Below are 23,485 nucleotides of genomic sequence, written 5' to 3'. Positions count from 1 at the left end.
ATATGCTTCAGTTACAACAATAATGCCGAGTGCCTGTAGGCACTGTGTCTTCCTGGGACCTTTTCTTCCAGGAGGTAGATGCTGAAAGCAGCACTCATACAGCATTGCTGTGTCTAACCTTATGCCTTCAGCAAACACCTGTAGACCTTGTCATTAAACCTTACAGAGTCACTCATAACCATCACTTTATTAAACAAATCTGTACCATTAAAGGTATCTCCTAGGTATTTACCAGATATTCACAGATGGCTTTTTATCTCTTTGACAAGATTAATAAGGCATGATTATTCTTCTTTCTATTACTGTCTAGCCTTTGGAAATGTGGAAAAAAAGCATTGGAGACTTTTTTTTCCTCAATGGCAAAAGGAATGAATTAAAGACTTTGTGTTAATATTACAGATGGATGCAGATGGGGAAAATAAAAAGCTGCGCACGCGCTCAAAAGGAACCAAGGGTGAGTTAGCAAGCACGTTCCATGACCCTGTGCCCAGCACACCATGAAATATGATAGTTCCTGTGCACAGTCCCTAATGTGCAGTAAGAGAGTGTGTAGCTTCCTTAGGGCTGCTTTTTTAATCAAGGCAGGACACAGACTGCTGGCATTAAGAGGCACGATGTTATTAGCTATGGCTTAAAGAAAAGCAGAAAAAATCTACTGTATGCTATTTTCTTTCAGCTATTTCTCAAAGAAAATAAAGGTTATGCTTTTTATTATGCAAACAAAGATTTTCCGTAGGGAGTACGGCTAAACAATATTGAATGGATGTTTTCAAAATAATGTACAAAACTTTGTCTCAGCCAACTGAATGTTTTTCTGTCTATTGCCATTAATTATCTGTAAATTAGATGTGTAAATGTTCCAGAAGTAAATTTACTTTAATCAAAAGGTGCAGGTGTATGCAGCAGAGGAGAACCCTGTGCTTTTTTAAAGGACTGGTGCTCATGTTTCATTTTGCAAAGTTATGACATAGTTGTATTTCCCAGCTATTCCTCTCTTTTTGTAAGGAACAGATGGAAATGCAGTACTGAGAGATAAACAGGCCCTTAATGATCTCAACATCTGGAAAACATGATTGACTAGCAATACAGCCCTTTCAGGAAAATAACTTTTTATTTTAATTCATAACACTTTTTGTGACTCTTGATAATGAGTGATAGATGGAGATACATAAAAATAAATGTCAGAGTTTTGCCTGCCCTCTGAACATTTTTGCTTACGACTATTTTCAGAGGTGCAAAGCACCCATCCTTCACTTAAATTTTAATGTGAATTGTGCACTCTCAGGATTGTGCAAAACAGATTAATTTCATTCGTTATCATAACTCAGTAGTTCTGGATTGTTAATATCATGCTTCCAGCTTCAAGCTGTGGTCAGAATGAAAAATTAAAGTGTGGTTTGGCTTAGTTCTTTAGTTGCAAATGACCAAAGGGGTGAAAAGTGCTAACTTCTCTTAGGAAAAGACAGAGGAAGGGGGTGGGAGTGCCACAAAATGCCCGCAGACAAGGGGATAAATACAGACAAGCCTTTCTAAAAACCATAAGCACTATCATATCAAAACTTTGATGCATCCCTCAGTAAAGTTCTCTGAAATTAATGTAAAATTCATATATATTTCAAAAGTACCAGAACAGAGGACTTGAACAAAGCCATTGAATAGGGAAGTTATTCACACCTCAGCATTAGAGCATGTCTTTGTTGGTCGGGACTGTAAGTTAAAACAGTCTGGCTGGCTTAGAAGACTTTACTTGTATTTAATAGGGGATTCACACCCATTTCACTCAAAAAGCTAGTAACACATTTTTAAAACTTATGGATTTTCTTTCTCTGGATTTTCTTATACCCATCCACACACCTCTATAAGAATTAATATATCTGGAACATTTTCCCAGAAGTGGAAACAACAAAAGTTGTCTGTGCCATATGAGTAATCCTTAGAACCACCTGTTGGCTTTGTCAATATGCTGTATATCCTTGTGTGGGTATTTGTATTTGTAAACACCAGCCTTCGTCATTCCCAAAGTGAATTAAAATTCAGAAAAAGCAGACATTTTTCATTCTATTTTCAATAAAAACAAGTGCCTTCTCTTTTACTTTTGTTTTTTCTTGTTATTTTTATTATTGTTCCACTCAACATCATACTCCAGGTTTTATGCATCCTATAATCACTGTGTGAATTATACGTTCAGTTAACAGTTGCCACTAGTAGCTACAGTCCTGTGGGTAGCATGAAATAATCACCTGTGTTTTGATAGCCACTCCTCTGTCATCACAGATAGGCAGGTGCAAGGTTGCAGAAAGCACAAGTCTTGAAGTGTAAACTAATTCATTCTTTCCTGCTTTTATTAACAGTTCAAGTGGACTCTATAGCTCAAGAGCTCAGGTAAGAACCCACATTGTTTATTTTTTCAGTTTTATCTTTTGATTATTTTGATAAATTCATACCAATGGTATTGCTATAAAATAGAGAATCCAGCAAATGATGCACTATGTATAGATTTAGCATAGATCTGACAAAGGGTACTTGATGCAGATTCACTTTTTTAATATATCAAAAAAAGCGCAAAATATTAGCAATAATTATGCAAACATAATCAAAAGTCATGCAAAGTGGGCAGGATCCTGGTATACTGTCTTTATCTTCAGCCTGTGTCAGGGCACACAACAAAAGAGTATAGTTTCTGATCAGTCTTCAGTCTTCTTTTTCCTGTAATAAATATTATAATATTTCAACATCTGAACATTCTAAGAGAGACTAACATTTATAAGTTTTTGTAGATGGATTTTATAAAACCTATAGTCTCTGTAAACTACTGTAAGTTTTAAATGCACTAATGGCTCATTCTTCCTCAAGTACTTGCTGACGTTTCATGTTTTATTGGAGCAGCAGAGAGTTCTTTTCAAATTTGCATAAAGTGTGGCAGTCCATTCAAAGCCATAAATTGTACAAGGATATTTCGGATCACAAATAATGTAGTAAAATTTTTACATTATTACTTTAATCTTACTAATGAGTGCACCAACTCCTAATAACTGGTCCAAGATCTTAGAACAAACTCTGGAAAGACTGGCATATTATTCAGTACCAAATCTTCAAAAAAGAACATGTACCATCAAATTCAAGTTTTCTCTGGTACAAGTCCACTCTTCATGTCCCCCAAGGAAAATATTTACAGGTAGCTGCAAATTCCTAGAGTTATGACTCAGAATTACAATGGGTTACAGCTGCAATATAAATACTGAAAACATTTTTGCAAAACCTTCTTAAATTAACTTTTCATCACATGCTACTGAGCTGCTTTCTTAACCACAGCAGGCATCTGAAGTACATGCTTGTGGGTTCACCCATCTAGGGAACAGAAACATCATCATGTGATTTATTTGATCAATCGAAGTGCCACTCTCTCTTAAGATAGGACATGAAATATTTACAGGAAGTTATCTGCAGTGAAGACAAGCAATATTTTAATGTTTTGGTTTATAATAAAACTGAGGCAATTATAAGCTTCTTATAGATATTGTGTAAACAAAAGTGGGGGCTAACTTTTGGGATAAATTATTCATGGTGAGTCACTCATTCAGCTCTGCTGTGAATCTCATTTTTCTGTATGGCTTCAGTTTCCTGAGATTTAGTGCTTCTCCTTTTTCCTCTGTGCATCCCTAATTTATGCACCAGAAGGATGCATTAATCCGAAGAGGCAGTCATCCAAAAATGAGGATGGTCCATGTGTTCCTAAGAGAAAAATGTTTCAAAAATAGAGGATGTGCAAGTTTCTACAACATCAGGGAAGCTGTAATTTATGCATTATCGATTACAATAGCTTTACCCAAGTAATTTTGCTTTTCCCTGTGAAATACATGCTAACTTAGGAACTACTGTGTAACAGATTACTCTGTCTGTCAGAGGTGTGGACTACCTCCATAAGAAAACATACATTCATTTAAAACAGTGAGTTAAACAGCCAATAAAGCCATTGCCCAGTCCTTAACTTGGTATTTGTGATTTCTACAGTACCAAATTCAATGTTGGGCGTCTCCATAGTCAAGTGGCTTTACTGGCATGCAAGTCAGGTGATCAACTTTTATGAACCTGTTTGTTTATGAAAAACTAGAGGAAGAGAGGCAGATGCTGCCTTTTGGAAATGTAGCCTATGAACTGCATTCCTATTACTCATACCCATATTATTGTGGAAAAAACTATTGAACGTTCCTCAAGAATTAAAGACTGAAATAGTCTGCTCTGTTCCCTGGATACAGATATTGGAACCACTGTCTTTTCTGACCAAGGTTCTAAATGCTGTGTTGGCTGAGAAATTTAAATCCATGCTTAATTAATTTCTCCTTTTCCCCTGGCTTATCCTATCTGACAAAGCACTTTTGCACTCCTTATTGAGTTTCTGTTACAAAGTGCCTTGGGATACTTCTACATGAAAGGCACTACATAAGCTTACATGCTCATATTGTATTATTATTAGTTTCATAACATTGATTGGTTCTAGAGCATTTGTTAGCCTTTTCTTATTCTGCAAGTTGTGTTTCATAAAGTAGAGAATGAAATAAATTAAAAGCAAAACAAAGAGTTGCAATCACCAATTAGATTCAATAATGCATGAAAATTTCTCTCTTCTAAATTTCAGGGGTTGCATTTTTGTTTAATGGCATTCAATGCCAAAAAATCTATTGATTTCAAGAAAGCCAAGGTTTCACCCAGAAATCTGACTAACGATTTTGCTATTACTCATCTTTTCCTGAGAAATAGAACAACCCTTATGCATAAAAAAATATATTTTCAGAAAAACATCACCTTAAGGGACAAGTTTGGGTTTAATTTTTTTTCTGTTTAGTAAAATAACTAAAAATTCTCTTGCACTGTGCTGAGTGTTCAGAGGACAGTACTTTTCTTCTAGATACTGACCACCTATACACAACTCCTATTTAAGTGTCAAACTTGCACCGATTTCATGTAATTGTACTCCTTAAGGAATCCCAAATTTCAGTATCATATAAGTACTTTTCTTTATACATGAATATTATTAATTCTGCTGTTATTAGTTCAGATTTATAAGACTTTTTTTTTTACTATATCTACTGTATATGCTGTAGTGTTAAAGCATAATATGCTCAGCTTAAGAAGTCCTTCAAAACAGAACTGTTTCTCCTTCCAGCCTTAATTAGTTACTTATGAACAACATGGATTAATTTTTCATTTAGGAATGTAGTTCTGTGGTGATTTCATTGGTAGCTAAACTACCCAGAGGAAGAGATGAATCTTTTATTACAACCTAAATATAGCAAACACAATATGTGGTAGATGTGAGTGCTGAAGCCAGGAGAAGTCTGTCCCATACATTCCAGTTTGAATCTGACACCTTTGGGACATAACAACTCTGTTGTATCCATCTTCTGCAAGAAGCAGAAAGAAGAGGTCTTCTCAGATGATTTAGTCATGGACCACTGAAAGGACCAGGACCTTCAGCTGTGTTCAGGATTAGAATGAAAACCAAAGGGAAGTGAGGAATATTGGTGTGATGCATTCTCATTACTCTGTTCTATTTAACAGATGGGATACAGTACGATGAACCATCTGTAGGTTATGGAGTGGCATCTGGGTCAGACCAAGGAAGAGCAAATTGGATCAATCCAAGCATGGGATTACAAAAGCATAGATCAGTTTGGCTAAGTCCATATCTGAACAGAAAGGGTACCTTTTCTGGGTTAGATACAGGTGAAACCAAGTCTTTCTGGCTTCTGTCACTAATGATTAATGAAGACTCCACAAGGCACTGGTGTTTCAGGTCATGCAGAACAGTCCTGCTCTTTGATGAGAATAGTTACACTTCTCCCTACTCTCTGTAGTGTTGGATCACTTCAAAAGGACCATTTCTTCAAAAGTAAGGAAAGTTACTTTTTATCTGGAACTCTCGTTCCAGATGTTGTGAACCTTTTAAGATATTAAGATAAGTTGAACTGTTCATTGTGAATGTGTAGAGACATGAGTATCTTGAATGCTTTAGCAGAGAGAGAAATAACAGAGCAGAGCTGTCTGGATGCCTCTTTGATAGAAGGAGTAACTGGACACTTCACCCTTTGCTGCTGTCTCTTGATTAGGAGGGTGAGAAGCCAGCAAAGCAACCCTGCAATCAATGGTACTGAAGTATTTCACAACGTTTATGTTACTGAAATGTACTCCTTAACTTTATCCAAAATGTTTAAGAGGTATGTCAAGGTAAGTAACTGTAGGGTTTAGGGATTATTCCGTGTGGGGCCTGGATGATCGAACACCAATTAGATGATTAGAGTTGCCACTTTATTGAGCTTAGCTGATCATTTTTATACAATTCTCTAAGTTGTTTAGAAGCTTTGATTGGCTGCTGCATGCAAGCATTTGGTGTCCACGCGCACAAGCATAAGCGGTGATTGGTTACATCAATACTGTCCACGCGCACAAACATAAGATAAAGTTAGTTATACTCACTTTGTACACGCGCATAAACACAGGACATAATTGGCTATGTTAGAGCATGCAAGACTTGTCTTAGTCCAATTGGTCGAGAGAAGCCCCTGAACTGAGGTTGTTTGTGCCAAGTTCCCTTTATCGTGGAATGTGCACCTGTGTTTTTCTAATTAGGATCTTTCTTTTTCTATCTTCTTGTTTATTCTGTTCAAGGCCTTCTAAAAGCGTCTGGAACGCTCCTGTGACCATGAGCTACTTTTAGGCCCAATAACTAAATTCCCTATAACTGAACCCTACAAGTAACAGTATTGACAGCATACTAAAAAGTATTTTGCTGAAGTCGTTATTACTTATACTACAATACTGAATATTTTGTTGGTTTCTTCTAAGTACTGGTAGGTGATATGTATCCAGTTATACCTGAACTGTAGCTTCAGAAAGTAATAGAATGAAGGTAGACAGTTTGGTAAGATAGGAGATAATTTGGCCACTCAGGAAAAGTTCGTGGCATGAAAGAAAAGGGCTGTGCGTGCCAAGCTGCATTTAGAAAGGAATGATTCATTGGTAAGTCTTTCTGAGCTTCATAAAATAAGCAGGTTTTTAAGAAGTAAGGTATGAAAAGAAAGCAGTAGTCTGGCAGATGACTTGAGAAAGAGGTGAAAACAGTATTTAGATGATGGAAGTGGGCACATGAAAAAAAATCACATAAAAAGGCCCAAAAGTGTCCCTCAGTAAGAACTGAGATTATGACTGATTTGCGTAGCTATCACCTTCACAGTACTCTTATCCCATAACACTGCTTAAAAGTAAGACAGAGACTGAGAAAACTGTTTGTTCCTAGCCTGCATCTGGAAAACTGTCGGGTTTCTCCTCTGGGCTTGGCTTCTGTTTCCATAGGAGTTGGTCATAGACTCTGGTTTTCTGAAAACTGCTGGGAAAAAGCACATTTATCATAATCCTGAATAAACACATTTGGAATAAAACTGAAGTGGACTCTTGCATTTCCTGGTGACTCATCTGTCTCCCACTGGCAGAGAGTGTGGGACCCTCGCAGTCCTTAACGTGCTTTGGTGAAACAAAGTGTGTCCCTAAGTCCAGATAGACTTAGTAGTAACTGCTAAATGAAGATGGTCAATAGTTATATCTACTGCCAGGATATTTATCCTGGTTTTGTGCAGATATGTCTGAGCTTGACAAAAAGTCTTTTTTTACAATTGAAGATTGGGTGTTGACAGCATACATTCCCAGCTCTCCTCACTAGCATTCACTCTGATGGTAACTGGCTGGGATAGAGTCGTGCCACCTTGTCATTTAAATATTTCTCCATGATACATCTAGATTAGTCATTTCACCTGAGACAAAGATCTCCATCATGCTGTTTCTATTGATAACTGATCTAAATTAAACAACGGGCATTAATCTTAAGAGTACCTATTCCCAAGGTCTGGTAACAGAATGATGGGTTAAGAGTATCTACTGACTGCTCTCTAGCTTGGAAAACAAACTTCCTCCCTGCCCTAGCCACTGTAGAAACTAAAATGGTTATTGGGCTTTGAAAATATTAACCTCTGCCTCTTACTCCATGATTTTTGGTATAATCAAGTCTGTCATGTTGTCATCAGTCATACTTTCTTAAATTCCCTAAATCTTTTTCATTTCTTATTCTTTTCTGACAACACTGTTAGGTTCTTAAGGAATTCAGGCTAGCATGCTAGTCAGTACTGTCCTCAAAGAATCCGTGGAAATCTATGTTTTATGCTAAGGAAAAATCATTTTGTAATTGATGTTTGATAGAAAACATTGAACAATCAAGCATAAACAAGCACTAAACAATCAGTACATGGTGCAGTTTACTGTGAGGCAACGGTAAGTATATGCTGGTCACAGAACTAATAAAATAATAGTGCTAGAATTCACCTATCCTTATTATTATATCCTGTATGTCAACCATTCTCATCATAACTAATAAAACAAACATTAACATAAATTGTAATGACAACCAATTTTATAGGTTTGTCATGTCTAAGTTCCTCCCTTGTTTCCTCCTCCTTCTTCTAGTCCCCCTCTAATTAGCCATCAAATTATGAAATCTACAGTGCTGTCATTCCTCCTCTGCCTTTATTCTGCCTCCCCTCTCCTCTCCTCTCCTCTCCTCTCCTCTCCTCTCTTCTCTTCTCCCTTTCCTAGAGCTCTGATGAGTTGATAGACCTCAAGCTTTTTGCCTTTTTTTGTAGTTTCATATGCTTTCATACTTCAGAAACAGGTTGTTCTTTCAGTACTGTTAAACCAGTAACCAAGAAATGGTAAACAAGAAATAAATAAACACAGAAAGAAATTAAAAATTCAAACATTTTCCACCTCAAGTTTTCTACTTTCAAACATTCTTGTGAGTAAGTTAAGGCCTGCATAAAATGTTTGGTACTGGTGTATAGAGAACATCAGATTAAACATTTTTTTTTTCCATTAAAATGTCATTCTTTGAATGAGATTATAAAAGGTAATAAGAATTTTCACTCTTAAAAACATTGTCATTGTTTCTGTGAAGAGAAATAATACCTTATAGTTCTGGGTGACCACAAGTAATGACTCACATTTTGCAGGTAACCTTGAGGCTGACGGTTATTTGACTTAACTATTTAGTGAACTGTTCTGAATAACCACTAAGATGGTTGAAATAGGAACTGTATCTCATACTCCTTTTGAGACACCTGTGGTTGGAGTTGTTAATTATAATGAATCATTTACCTAATTCCTGTAGATACTAAGACCTTCTGATGTATGCACTATGACCTCTACCTTTTCCTCCTGGATATATTTAAAACATTTAAAAGTTATATTTCATGTTCAGATTTCCATTTTAGTTTGCTTTAGTTGACATTTTATGTGCATGTGCTTTATAGGTGACTTTTATAGCTTTCTTCAATAACAAATGCATTAGATAAGTTTCTAGTGTATTGTAGGCCTCTTTTATGTCTACCATGTTCATTTCTAGCCAACACCTGCAGTCTCAGTGTCTCTTTTCTCTTTGTTATTTTATTTGATTGTGGGTTTACAATTTTTCTACTTAAAGCCTCCACTTAATATATATTTAAAAAGCAATGATTAATTAGTTTCAATGTATGCTTTTCTGTAATAGTTTTATAATACATGTCAAATCCACCTAACTTTAACTGTGGCTGCTAGACTGGCAGATAGTTATTTTAATTTTTTTCCTACCTGAAAGCTTGTTGCATGTTAGAATGTTCCTTGCCTTGAACTAAAACTTGTACATTATTTAATGTATTACAGGAGTTGTTGTCTTCCCCATCACAACTTCTGTGTTTATCAGAACACGGTAAACGTTATCCTCCCAACCCTACACAGGAATTTAGAGATGCATGTGCCTTAATACCTTCTGTTGTGTGACAGAATGCATCAGAACATTATAGCCCCAAATGGTTGTTTCCTCTTATGGCAGATCTTTCCCCTGTAGATGACCACAAGCCATATAGAAATTGAAATGCCAACCGGTGACGTCTGCCTCATATATATCAATCATGAGTTAAATATTATGGCTGGCTGAATTGCTCTGACTGACTGATGCTAAGGGTGGATTCAGCCAAGCAAAAGCAAGCCGAAACAGACTGTGGACAGCCTGGAGATAGCAAGGAAAGGAAAAGAATGCAGCCATGGGACCTCCTGCTAAATTAAAGGGAGGTACTGGCTCCTGACAATGAATTGCTTACAGTCCCATTGTCTGTTGTCAAAAAAAACCCAACAAACCAACAACTTATCTTCTTTATGTCTTCTCTAACCAGGTTGTTGTTACCAGTATGCTTTTTATTTAAGCATTTACTAGTGTTAGCAGGCTGACCACTCACGTGCAAGGCTTTCTGGATGCAAAGGTTGTGTGGATGATCTGTAGATTTGCCTAGAAACTTAATCCATTCTAAGCCAAATTCTTGGCTTGGGTCCCACTGGAATTTATTGACCTACTGAACCTGGACAGATTGAGTGAGTAAATGAAAAAGAGGCTAGGGAGGCTGGATTTGGCCCAGATCTTGGGCATTCATTCATATTGCTGAGTTTAAGAACTTCTTGAGCTCCACGCAACAAAAAAATTAAGTTTCCTCCAAACTGGCTTTTACTAAAAATAACTTACCTTTTAGAAAAGGGTCCAAATATATAACTCTAGCCATGTAGAGTCCTTGATCTGTGAGCTATAGACACCGTGAAGTCATCCATTTCATTAACACTGTATTTCAATTAGGGGTTTTATATGTGTTATTTTTTATATGATCTGAATATTCTCATGATCCTACAAGCCTGTAAACTGAAAACAAGAAAACCAGAGAAAATAATTTAAATCTGTGCTGTCCTTCTCTGAGTTGCCTTTCTTGTGGGGAGAACTCTGCTAAAATAGTAAACTAAAGTTTAAAAAAAAAGAAAAAGAAAAAGAGGGTGGTTTTTTTTAAAAAAAAAAGTCATTTCATGAGCCTATTGCAGCCTGAAATAGTTGTCCTTTAGCCTCAGGCATCACAGTGAGCTTGAGGCATGGGTAGATTTCTCCATAACCGTGTGCCTTTTCCTATGTTATTGCTGACTTACCATTGCTCCACTCTTTTTACATGCTTCTTTTTATTTGCTCAATCATTTCACAGTCCAGTTGTTCTTTTTGGTCAGGTGGCCTATAACATTTAGTTTACTGTCTGAAACATCTCCAAGCTCAGTACATAATGACACAACACCATTACCCATTTCTCCCCAGCCTCTTCTTATGGGGGCTAATAAATCCTCTTTCACCAACAAGGCTATGGCAGCTCCTTTGCTTTTCTTATATGTCTTTTTTAAATAAAATATATCTTTTAATGTCATGCTCCAGCCAGCTTTCAGTTATGATACCATATTTTCTCCACATTATTATCTGTCCAGTTCTGTTCCTTTTTTCCTAGCTAAACCTTTCATTTGTGTATATAGACAGACACTTTAATACCCCCAAGTTACTGAGCTTATTTTGCTCTATATTAGTGTTCATAAATGTGAATTTCCCTTTTATCTTTCTTCCCATATATACCTCATGTGCATTCCTTTCATCTTGTTTCAGCCCTGGACTGAACTTCTCACAACTCTGGCATTTTAGAAAAAGAGCATTGCCTGTGTATGGCAGTAAACTTTTCTATTTGTAGAAGGCCTTTTAACCCTAGGATGATTGCTACAGTGCACAGGAAAAGCCTCTGTCCCTTTCACAGATACAACTTGTAAGCCAAGTGTACGGGTTTCTTAGAAAGAGGTGAAATACACTTTTTGTGTTGTGTGTGATGTCAAAAAATGAGAAACAGTCAGATTTTCTTTAATTATCATTGCAGTAAGTCGCACAAGTTCTGAGCTTCTATTACAGCCAATTAACAGGGTCCAAATGGTGAGCAATTTTTTTCAACACATTTTATTGGTTTAAGTTCTTACCATTTTAATGCTTAAAAATGCTGATGGAAGGAAATTACTTTTACTTGATGAATTCTCTCCCAAATGCTTTTTCAGGAATTCCCAGCTGGAGCTATTTTCCAGATTATTTTTCATTACCTAGGCCGAATCAGTGAAATAAAACACACTCAGTCATTGAGTTCAAATATTACAGATTACCTAAAAGTTACGGTGGCTCAGTTTACTTTATAAAATACAAGAAAACATCAATGTCAATAACTCTGACTCCAATTTAACAATCAGGGCAAATACATGTTAAGCTTCTTGTCGGTGATGAGAACTCAGTGCTCCTTTCCTGGACTAGCCTCCAAAATTTCATCTGTAAAAACTTACATCAGAGTTCTGTTAACAAATGGCCTTTTTTTAATATTTTCAGATATAGCCATTCATTGGCATAATGTTTGAATATATTTTAATAATTATAAGAATTATTTAAAACAATTAGAAACTTGTTTGTTTGTTTAACTCAATCTTCAACTTCCAATGAACTGTAACTCAACCCTTGATTACAATTTTCTCAGTTGCACAGGCTTACTCCTTGAAGTTGTTCAGCTAGTCAGTTTGTTGTCATCGATAACCTGTAAAGCAAGCAGTTGTTTCTGGACATGTGCAATTTTCCCACACTTGATAATTCACAAATCACTTTTACTTTTTTAGGTAGGTAGAATGGTCATTTCATTTAACCCATGCTCCAGCACGTTCCACTATTCAGGGAGAAATCCATGGATTTACAAAACACCTGTAAGCATACTTGCATATCCAACTGAGTAGAACAATGTTTGGAAATGGGAAGTACATTGCAGGATGGAGCATCAGAATACAGTGCTCTAGAAATCCCGAGAATGTATGTAGTCTATACAGCAGACAAGATAGATAGAAGATATTGTAAAACTTACAGATCTTTCTAAGAATGAGAATTGAAGGGTACAGAGATGGGGTGAAGCCATTAGAGCCTTCTCTTGAACTACCTTTCTTACCCATGAAAAGCATCTCATCAAATACCTTCCTTAAGAAAAAAGGGGGGGGGGGGGATTGATCAAGAAGTCCTTATTTAATACACAAGTAATTTTCTTTATGTCCTTTGAAAGACTTTGCTTAGTTTTGCATCTAGCACCTATACACATTTTAGAATGGAACACAGTAAACAGAATTACTGTTTAGTTGTCTTTTTTCCAAGGTCATAAACCTTGTAGATTTTATATTCCCGTATCCAAAGTCCGAAGTGATGCATTTTACTTTCTTCTTTTTAGAAAACATTCTTTTCTCTCCATGTATAAAATCCATGACTAATCAATGTCTCTTAAAAGTAACTTCTATCTAGTTTTCTGAATCTAGGATTTGTATATAGTTAGATTATGTGAATTCTTTCATTTTCAGTAAATAATTTCATGGCATTGGAAACACCACCCTAGTCCTTAGATGCTAAATAGTTCTTGCAGACCTGACTGATGCTGAGGATTTTCAGTCTTTCTGTGGAGACTCCAACTTCTGGCCATGATGAGACAGCGTGTTAATACCACCATTCTGTCTGTTCTCATTTTCAGAGCAACCTGAGCTGAGAACACTGTCACTCTCACTTCCACTGAGCTATAAAATTTACATGCGTTCTTTGCAAACAATGAGAGTTAGTTAAGGAAATGGAACATAAATCTGACTGTCTTAACCTGAAGACAAACAATTGAGTCACAGTCACTCTCCACCTTGCTCTCCAACCACTGTTGTCCATCTGAAGTTGCTATAATTAACAGCACTCATTTGGGTTTTTTCAGCTGCAGTGATCAGACTATCAATGCCCTCTTTCTTTGGACTCTGACATTCCAGCTCCTCTCATGAACCTCCAGCATTCATGGTTGATGTAAATAATAACATGAATGTCATTTCAACTGACATGCAATCCATCCCAGGAGCAGATCATTCCCTTTCTGTATCCAGTGCTAGTAATTTCTCCTGTTCATCATCAGCTTTTGAGGAGCTCAGATTTTTGTGTGATTTTGGGGGATCAGATACTTTCAGCTATAGCCTAAAACTTTGGAAGCCATTGTGCTAAAGAGTTAGACAGAATTCGGCTCATTTGTTTCTTAGAGAACAAGCTGACATAGAAGAGGACTAAGATTGGGAGACACTCAGAATTTCTGTTCCTTTTAGGTACTTCTGATTCAGTGCAGTCTTAAAATTCTTAGAAGAAAGCCCAACCATGACAGACATTTGTAAGCTACTGGTTCATCTGTGAGTGGCACATGTCCCTGAATTTTCAAATACCAACTTTTCTCTCCTGTAAGGAAAATGTAGTATTGGACTTTGACAATGTCCTAGGGCATCTGCAAGTTTGTGAACAAAATCTGATCAAGGCCTAAAGCCTCTGGAAATGTCTTTAATCACAATATGATTAAGAAGTAGTTAGGCTAACCTTCTCCTTATAACTACTGGTGTGATTTTAAAATGGTTCTGCAGATCAGAAGATGATGTCTCCTTTAACTGTAATTCAATAGTCTAACACTTACTTTTGTAGTATAGTTAAGCAAACAGTCAAAAGGCAATGCAGGTTAAGAATTTACAATTATTTTCTCCACTACTAAAATGTTCCTCTAATTATTCTTGCACAAACTCACATGAGGAGTGGGCTCCTTAAATAACATTAGACAATAAATGTAAGTGCCTTGATATTCAAATACATTTCTTTTCTCTCTTGAAGCTAAGGAATATACATGAGATGCAGTGTGTTCTGTTCTTATTATTTTACATGGCATCCATTACAGGCATTAGTAAACACCAGCTGACAGGCTGAACATACCCCTTGTTTTACCCACTATTGCAATTCATCGCTCTGTTATCATGCTTTACCAATCTGCAGGCTGATGTGAATAAGAAAAAAGTCTTGAGATCTAGAAGTCTTGCCAGCAGATTAACAGCAAAAAATCCGTGCTGGCTACAAAGTGGTTAAAGGTCAGGTTAAAGGCTTGACAAACACGTCACTTACTTAGATGAACCAATTACAAACAAAGACAGCAATGACAATTTTTAGCAGTAGGAAAAGCTGTATATGGTTAGGACTCCATAAAACCTCTCTCTCTTCTGAGGCATTGGTGTGTGGTGGGGAGCCAATGCATTGTTCTGCCTGTATACTACCAGTGTCTGCAAGATATGTTCTGAAGACAAATAAAGGAAAGAGAAGGACCAAGTAAATTTCCCCCCAAAGTATTTAGGTATGAAATACATATGAAAGATTTATCGGGGGGGGGGTTTCAACACATGCAATGAGGTCATACATGTCTTAGATTTTAACCTTTTGACTCACACCATGATAACTGACACAAGACTGGTTTTGGTAACTGAGTTCTTGACTAAAAAAATAACAATAATAAAAAATCTGCTCATTATAGGTAGTACTAAAATGACTTATTATTCATAAAATTAAAGTACAGTTAAATCGGGGGAAAAAACCCCCATGTATTGGCTTTGGGCTCATAACAAAAAGAGCTTCTCCTGTTTTATGAGCCTCAGATTACCAAATAACCTTGACAGCTGAATCAGTGTTCCATGACAACAAGCAGGCCATTGATAAATAGCAACAAAACTATTAGACGTTGAATTTATGAGATGAGTAATAGAGAAGCTAAATTATAGGTTTACCATTTGACAAACTAGAGCTTGACAAATCTGTGCTAATGTACATGTGTGTGTATGTGTGAATGTATATAAGGAAAAGAGAGAAATAGAAACTTTTAAAGACCAAAGTGAAATCAACATGCCATGAATGTTACAAAGGCATAAATATATTCTTTTCATAGTAGTTAAATTCCCAGTGACCATTATTAAATACTTAGCAAATCATGTGTAAGTACTTGAAAAGACTACCATTTCTGAAGTTGTTTTTTCAGTTTTAATTTTAATTTTTAATTTTAAGCACTGTAAGGTAAAAAAGAAGGTACATGATCAATCTTTAAACTGTCTCTTGCAAACTAAGAGGTTTCAGTTAAAACTCAATCCCATCCGTTTAAAAAGTAACCAGCAAAAGCAAGAGTATATTCTGCTGGAGTTGAAAAATGTCTTCCTGGCCTATGGAGAGCAATTTGCACTTCGTAGGAAAGAAGCAAAACCTGCATTTTGTCACCTTCCTATAATCAGAGTGGAAGGTGTCAGGAATGATTTTACTTAAAGTTGAATCTCATAGAATCATAGAATCATCGAATGGTTTGGGTTGGAAGGTACCTTAAAGATCATCTAGTTCCAACACCCCTGCCACAGGCAGGGACACCTTCCACCAGTCCAGGTTGCTCAAAGCCCCCTCCAGCCTGGCCTGGAACACTTCCAGGGATGGGGCATCCACAACTTCTCTGGGCATCCTGTTCCAGTGCCTCACCACCCTCACAGTAAAGAACTTCTTCCTTACATCTAATCTAAATCTCCCCTCTTTCAGTTTAAAGCCATTACCCCTTGTCCTATCACTACATGCCCTTGTAAAAAGTTCCTCTCCAGCTTTCTTGTAGGCCCCTTTAGGTACTGGAAGGCTGCTTTAAGGTCTTCCCAGAGCCTTCTCTTCTCCAACTGAACAACCCCAACTCTCTCAGCTTGTCTTCATAGGAGAGGTGCTCCAGCCCTCTGATCAACTTCATGGCCCTCCTCTGGACTCACTCCAACAGGTCCATGACCTTCTTATGTTGGACGCCCCAGCGCTGAACACAGTACTCCAGGTGGGGTCTCACAAGAGCAAACGGACAGAATCACCTCCTTCAACCTGCTGGTCACACTTCTTTTGATGCAAACCAGGATACGGTTGGCTTTCTGGGTTGTCATGTTGAGCTTCTCGTCAACCAACACCTCCAAGTCCTTCTCCTCAGGGCTGCTCTCAATCCATTCTCTGCCCAGCCTGTATTTGTGCTTGGGTTTGCCCCGACCCATGTGCAGGACCTTGCACTTGGCCTTGCTGAGCCTCATGATGTTCACAGAGGCCCACCTCTCAAGCCTGTCAAGGTCCCTCTGGATGGCATCCCTTCCCTCCAGCATGTTGACTGCACCACACAGCTTGGTGTCATCAGCAAACTTGCTGAGGGTGCACTCAATTCCACTGTCCATGTCACCGACAAAGATGTTAACAGCACCGGTCCCAATACCGACCCCTGAGGAACACCACTCATCTCTGGCCTCCACTTGGACATCAAGCCATTGACTGCAACTCTTTGAGTGAGACCATCCAGCCAATTTCTTATCCACCGAGTGCTCCATCTGTCAAATCCATGTCTCTCCAATGTAAAGACAACGATATTGTGTGGGACAGTGTCAAATGCTTTGAAAAGTCCAAGTAGACGATGTCAGTTGCTCTTCCCTTATCCACCAATGCTGTAACCCTATTGTAAAAGCCCACTAAATTTGTCAGGCATGATTTGACTTTAGTGAAGCTTTGTTGGCTGTCACCAATCACCTCTTTATTTTCCATGTGCCTTAGCATAGTTTCCAGGAGGATCTGCTCCACGATCTTGCCAGCACAGAGGCAAGACTGACTGTTCTGTAGTTCCCCGGGTCTTCTTTTTTTTCCTTTTTAAAAATGGGGGTTATGTTTCCCTGTTTCCATTCAGATGGAATTTCCCTGGACTGCCACAACTTCTTGAATATGATGGATATTGGCTTAGACACTTCATCCACCAGTTCCCTCAGGACCTGTGGATGCAACTCATCAGGTCCCCTGGACTTGTGCACCTTCAGGTTCCTTAGACGGTCTCAAATCTGATCTTCTCCTACAGTGGGCAGTTCTTCATTCTCCCAGTCCCTGCCTCTGCCTTCTGCAACTTGGGTGGTGTGACTGGAGCACTTGCCGGTGTAGACTGAGGCAAAAAAGTTGTTGAGTACCTCAGTCTTCTCTATGTCCTGAGCAATCAGCTCTCCTGTTCCCTTCCAGAGAAGGCCTACATTTTCCTTAGTCTTCCTGTTATCACCAACGTACCTACAGGAGCTTTTCTTGTTTCCTTTGACATCCCTGGCCAGATTTAATTCTTTCAGGGCTTTAGCTTTCCTAAGCGGATCCTTGTCAACTTGGACAATCTCTCTCTATTTCTCCCAGGCTACTTGTCCTTGCTTCCACCCTCTGTAGGCTTCCATTTTGTGTTTGAGTTTGTCCAGGAGCTCCTTGTTCAACCATGCAGGCCTCCTTCCATAATCACGTATTTTAAAATGATGGGAACTATAGAGGAAATCTGGGTGAGTGGCCACTCACGTACAGAAAAAGATATGATAAGGACAAGCTAATGCATCAGTCTTTCATAGAGGAGAAACTTTCTAACATAAGCAACATGCTTCCAGGCAGATTTGTGGGCCTTCTGACATTGTGGGCCTGTCCTGACATTGATGCAACAGCTTTTGATTTACTGCTGTAAACTCTGGTGGTTACAGTCAAGCGGGATTCTTGTGCTCTCATTTTCCAGAGCAGAACTGCAGGTGGCAGGTGGCAGCAGTACCCCTGCACTGGTCTTGACAGTGGTCTGCTAACATCTGATTTAGACTGTCTTTCACAGTTGTGGTGATGTCGTGGTTTAACCCCAGCCAGCAACTAAGCACCACGCAGCCGCTCACTCACTCCCCCCCATCCAGTGGGATGGGGGAGAAAATCAGGAAAAGAAGTAAAACTCCTGGGTTGAGATAAGAACGGTTTAATAGAACAGAAAAGAAGAAACTAATAATGATAATGATAACACTAATAAAATGACAACAGCAGTAATAAAAGGATTGAAATGTACAAATGATGCGCAGGGCAATTGCTCCCCACCCGCCGACCGACACCCAGCCAGTCCCCGAGCGGCCAATCCCTGCCCCCCACTTCCCAGTTCCTAAACTAGATGGGACGTCACATGGCACGGAATACACTGTTGGCCAGTTTGGGTCAGGTGCCCTGACTGGGCATGAGAAGCTGAAAAATCCTTGACTATAGTCTAAACACTACTGAGCAACAACTGAAAACATCAGTGTTATCAACATTCTTCACATACTGAACTCAAAACATAGCACTGTACCAGCTACTAGGAAGACAGTTAACTCTATCCCAGCTGAAACCAGGACAGGTGAAAACCCAACATATTTGATAGCTATTATGCCAGCCCCCAGCAGAGGGCTTATAACATTATGTTAGTAGAAAAAGATTGTACTTAGTGAGCAAGAATACAGCAATCAACTTACCAGCTTACCATGTTTTCCCTTAACTTGACTGGAAGATAGACAATAGTCAGACAAATTACAGGATTAAAGCTGAGGAGCTAGATGAAGTTCTGTGACCTGTGTTGCACAGGAGGGCATACTAGATGATCTAATTGGATCTTCTGTTCTAAAAATCTATTAATTATGCTTGTGTAATAAACAGCTGTAGCTTCGTCAAAGGGGAATTAAACACTGGAAATTCATCTTGTCCTAAACACTCTCACAGTAGCTACTGGAGGTAAACTTGAAGCTTGACAAATAAATGAGAAAGATCAAAAGCAAACCTAGTGAAGGTTTTGGTTGATAAAAACAATTATGTGTGAAGGGCTTTCAAACATTTGTCATTTATTCAATTTTTCTGAAACAACGTGAGTGGTATGAACTGCCATTCACAAATATGAATTAAGAAACTCTTGATTGTGTTTTCTTAGAAATAAATTATGCATATTTGTCCACACTACATCCATCCCTGATGTCTGTTATATGGGCATCATTTCCAAGGGGATGCTTATACCATTGTGATTCTGACCTTTAATATGATATTCATGTTATCCTCTATTCATAAACAGAGAAATAACACAGAAGCCATAATATATTCAACTACAGCAAGTGCTTAACATCCAGTATTCCTGATGCCCATAGCATTTTAGCTTTCAGAAGATCAAGAATATCTACTATGTTTAAGATGCATATGGTAGAATTTTAACATTCCCCCTAAAATGCAGATCTTCACATTTCCATGTCCTTCATGTTTGCAATGATGGGTTGCCAAAAAGGTGCTTAGCCAAAAATGGGTATTTTTTTTTTAACAAAAAGCTCAAGTTAGTCATATGCTTTCATCCAAAACAATCAGAACCTGAGCCAATTTAGTGCACATAAGATACCTTGGAAGGATTAATTTATGCTGTTGAGCTTGTAATATGTGTAACCAATAGGAGTTCTCTGCATACATGGATTTTTTGCAAATCTTGCAGCTAAGTCAGTGAGACAAATGCAAAATCCAACACCTAAGGGCATTGTGTAGATGTGTAATGCACCCTGGGGGTGCCTAAGGTCGAGAAACCATTGAGTGGATTACACAGATTCATATATGTAGTTTTTTCATCTCTGACAGATATAATATGAGCACTATTATTCATACTACATAAATTTCTTAGAATACTGTGTGTGAGAGAGCAAGGAAATCATGCCAAATCACTTACACAAAAAGTTGTTAAAAAAAGAAGGTTGAAGGTTCAGGCCTCTTTATTGAGGTGTCATATGATGTGACATCTGTATGCCATACAGATCAGCTGCATGGCAGCGAAGGTTTTGCTAAATATCTGTAGAAACAAATTAATATGCAGACCAATATGTGGATCTTATATGAGCTGAAAGAAGTATATAAAATCTGCTAAAAGTCTTCCTTTTTAAAATACTGCACTCTCTTCTCATGTCGGTCATCTGAAAGTTAGGCATCTAGACTGGGTAAGGTCTTTCCCAGGGGATGGCTCACCCTCTTTATCAGGTAGTTCTAGTTTTAAATGGGATGAATTGCCCTCTGGAGGACCTTTCTTCCAGAGTCTATATAGAGACCTGAGAAGAGCTTAAACTAGTCATTTATGGCTGGAGTTAATGAAATGAAGCCAACGCCTGGGACTGATATTGAAAGAGGGACCCATATTGCATAATGTTCTGAAGGTACAGTGTGTTTCGCACAGGTTTTATGCACACAGGTTGAACTCAAGGTGCGTGATTGGATGTCCATACTGATGTAAAGGTAATGGAGCCCAAGGCTCAGGATGTTGTAGTATAACTAGTAGTATATTTTTCCCCTTAGCTGTTACTCTGGATTATCAACCCAGACTACAATTTTGTTCATCCTTTCCTAGGTGTATTTATTTTACTGCAGAGCAGGGCTTAGATTAGTGTATGCTTACGTAGGGTTAAGCATGTTAGGTTATGGGTTTTTTGGTTTTGTCTTCCTCCTCATTCCCCTTTCCCCAAACATTCTGGCAGCAGTGAAAAGAAATGGGACTTGCCTGTGCCCTGAACCTCGAGTACATGAGCTAAAATTAAATATCCACTGAGTAGAACTTGCTGAAACTGCAAGTGAATTAATATTTTGTCAGTCCTCACTTTTATACTTGGTATTAAGCTAGAGGATGGTGCTATTTTTTAAACAATTTACCTCTCACTTCTCCCACTTTTTTCTCTATCATTGGTGATTGATCATTGCAGTGCCTACAAATGCTCCATGGCTAAGAAGAGAAAAGCCGAAGAACAGATATCAGGCGTTCCCGTCAACAAAAGGAAGTCCCTGTTAATGAAACCCCGCCACTACAGCCCCAGCTTGGAATGCAAAGAAGACAATGAAGACAGGACGGATTTACAGGAAGAGATCAGTGTCCTCGAAAGCAGCTCAACTCCAGGTAGTCAGGCAGTGTGCCTCTGCTTGAACCTGAATTTCACAGGAAGGGAGATATGAAACAGTATTTTCAAAAAGGATGCAGAATGTGTTTGACTTCTAACAGAGTTGGAATGGTGCATTTCTGTCCAGGCTTAAACATCGGACTTCCAATTATTTTGTACAATAACTCCTCCTGGGGTCTAGTAAATGCTTTGTAGGTCACACAGAGAGACAACTACTGCAGCAGTTCAGATATGGAGAAGCATCTGCTTCTCCACTAGCTCTGTCAAAGAACAAGGTTAAGCCCACCATGGAGAAAAACACATTTATGAAGAGCAGATTTTCACTGGAATATACAGAGCTCTTAGGAAGAAAAAAAATGCTTAGCAAAACATTGTTGACTTTAACATTTAGCAAAGCAATTTCATGCGTGTGACTGCTACGTGTATTCTGTTTAACACGATTATTAAACTCAGCACTTTTATACTTGTTATTCCAACTCTGCTAAGCCAAACGTCCAACAATTTATAGAAACTTTTACAATGTGTATGCTGGAAAATATGGAAGAGGATGGGGAGACAGAAAGATATAGCTACAGTGTGTCTTTATTGCTTTTTCTTTCTAACATGTTTATATATATTCAAGATGAACAAAAAATATAAAACTAAACTCATTGTCACATACTTGTTTAAGAAGTCCTGAACAAATAGTTAATCAGGCAAGTTAGAAGATATCAGTGGAATATATTCTGCATTTGTTTTGAAGGGAGGAGTCATCAGTGGATAGTAAATGTCAAGATAAAAGCAATGTGATCTGACACTGGGAAATTAGTAATCATAGATAATATGAAAGCAGAATGAACTTCTATTCCACTCAGTTGCTTGTTGCTACAGGAGTTTAAAGGTAATTTATTTTCCACTCAGTTTCTTCTTATCAAATATTTTGGAAGGGCAGGGTGCTAGATAATCTCATCTAGGTTCCCTTTCCCACAAAAGTTTGGACCAAGTGATCTTTCAAGGTCCCTTCCAACCTGGGCTGTTCTATGATTCTATGATGAACTGAGATTAGGAATTTACATCTTTAGCCACTCTAAATAGAATTTCCTCAAAAACAAAACAAAACACCCAAATTTTATACATATGAATACTATAAAACACATAGAAGAGGAAGGAGGCTGTCTTTCAGATTAAAGAGTCAAATCCTGGTTTTACCGAAATTACCGGAGGTATTTGTGTCATTTCTATACCACAAAGATTTCAGCCAGTTGTCACTTGTAAGTCTTCTAGGAGGAGTCTCTTCCAGGGATCTCCATCCCATCAGTGTGAAAGCCTAGAAGGAAGCTCCCTCTTCAAACAGAACATTAATTAACAAGGTGATACCCAATGTCTCTGTCTTTTGGGTGACATTACTAAGCTAAATTTATCATGAAAAAAGCTCCATGGTTCTCAGTGCCTGTCCAGCCTGCAAGGAGTATTTCTATCTTCTAACACCAGAAGGGAAGCTGTTTGAGTAAGAGTTCCTGTATGCTTTTTTTGTTTGGGTTTTTTTTTTTTTGAGATATATAGGGTTTAGCTGTTTTTTCTTGTATTGATTCAGCCTGGTTGCTGGTCATCCAGAGCTGCCCTCAGTAATGTGTTTTTTCTTTCCCTTGCGTCTGTCCTCTGCACAGCTTGAAGAACTCACTGAAGGGAAAGTACTATGATGGGTGTAAAGGTAGAACTTGTGCCATATACACATAAACCTAAGTCATTTAACTGGTTCCTTTTTTTAAAAAGGGCAAGTGTTGGGCCAGGTCCATTGATATAAATGTAGGGGAACCCTATTCGCACTCAGCCCCTCACTAAAAGAAAAAAACCACTTGATTTCCAAAAGATTTAGCTGATACCAATGAGATTTCTCCCAACCTGCTTGTGTCAGTGATAATACAACCTATCCACTGCTGCATTAATTTTGCCAGCTACAAAACAAATTTCAGCTAAAGCATACAGCTGGTCTGGGTAT

At 38.1% G+C, this 23,485-nt stretch overlaps 1 protein-coding gene across 1 annotated transcript in view; it reads left to right on the top strand.

Moving 5' to 3' along the window:
- The window catches only part of ST18 (suppression of tumorigenicity 18, zinc finger), a 171,836-nt gene that overhangs the window by 100,651 nt on the left and 47,700 nt on the right, over positions 1 to 23,485 (top strand). The window contains exons 4-6 of the mRNA XM_010574395.1: positions 400 to 454; positions 2,352 to 2,382; positions 21,316 to 21,506. Coding sequence (XP_010572697.1) covers positions 400 to 454; positions 2,352 to 2,382; positions 21,316 to 21,506 — 277 coding nt within the window. The remainder of the gene's footprint in view (positions 1 to 399; positions 455 to 2,351; positions 2,383 to 21,315; positions 21,507 to 23,485) is intronic.

The sequence above is a fragment of the Haliaeetus leucocephalus genome, unplaced genomic scaffold (genome assembly GCF_000737465.1).
Source record: "Haliaeetus leucocephalus isolate CR32 unplaced genomic scaffold, Haliaeetus_leucocephalus-4.0 Scaffold428, whole genome shotgun sequence".
In the NCBI taxonomy this organism is placed as follows: Eukaryota; Metazoa; Chordata; class Aves; order Accipitriformes; family Accipitridae; genus Haliaeetus; species Haliaeetus leucocephalus.
The sequence above is the reverse complement of the archived record's forward strand: the minus strand, read 5'-3'. Positions and strand labels throughout refer to the sequence as shown.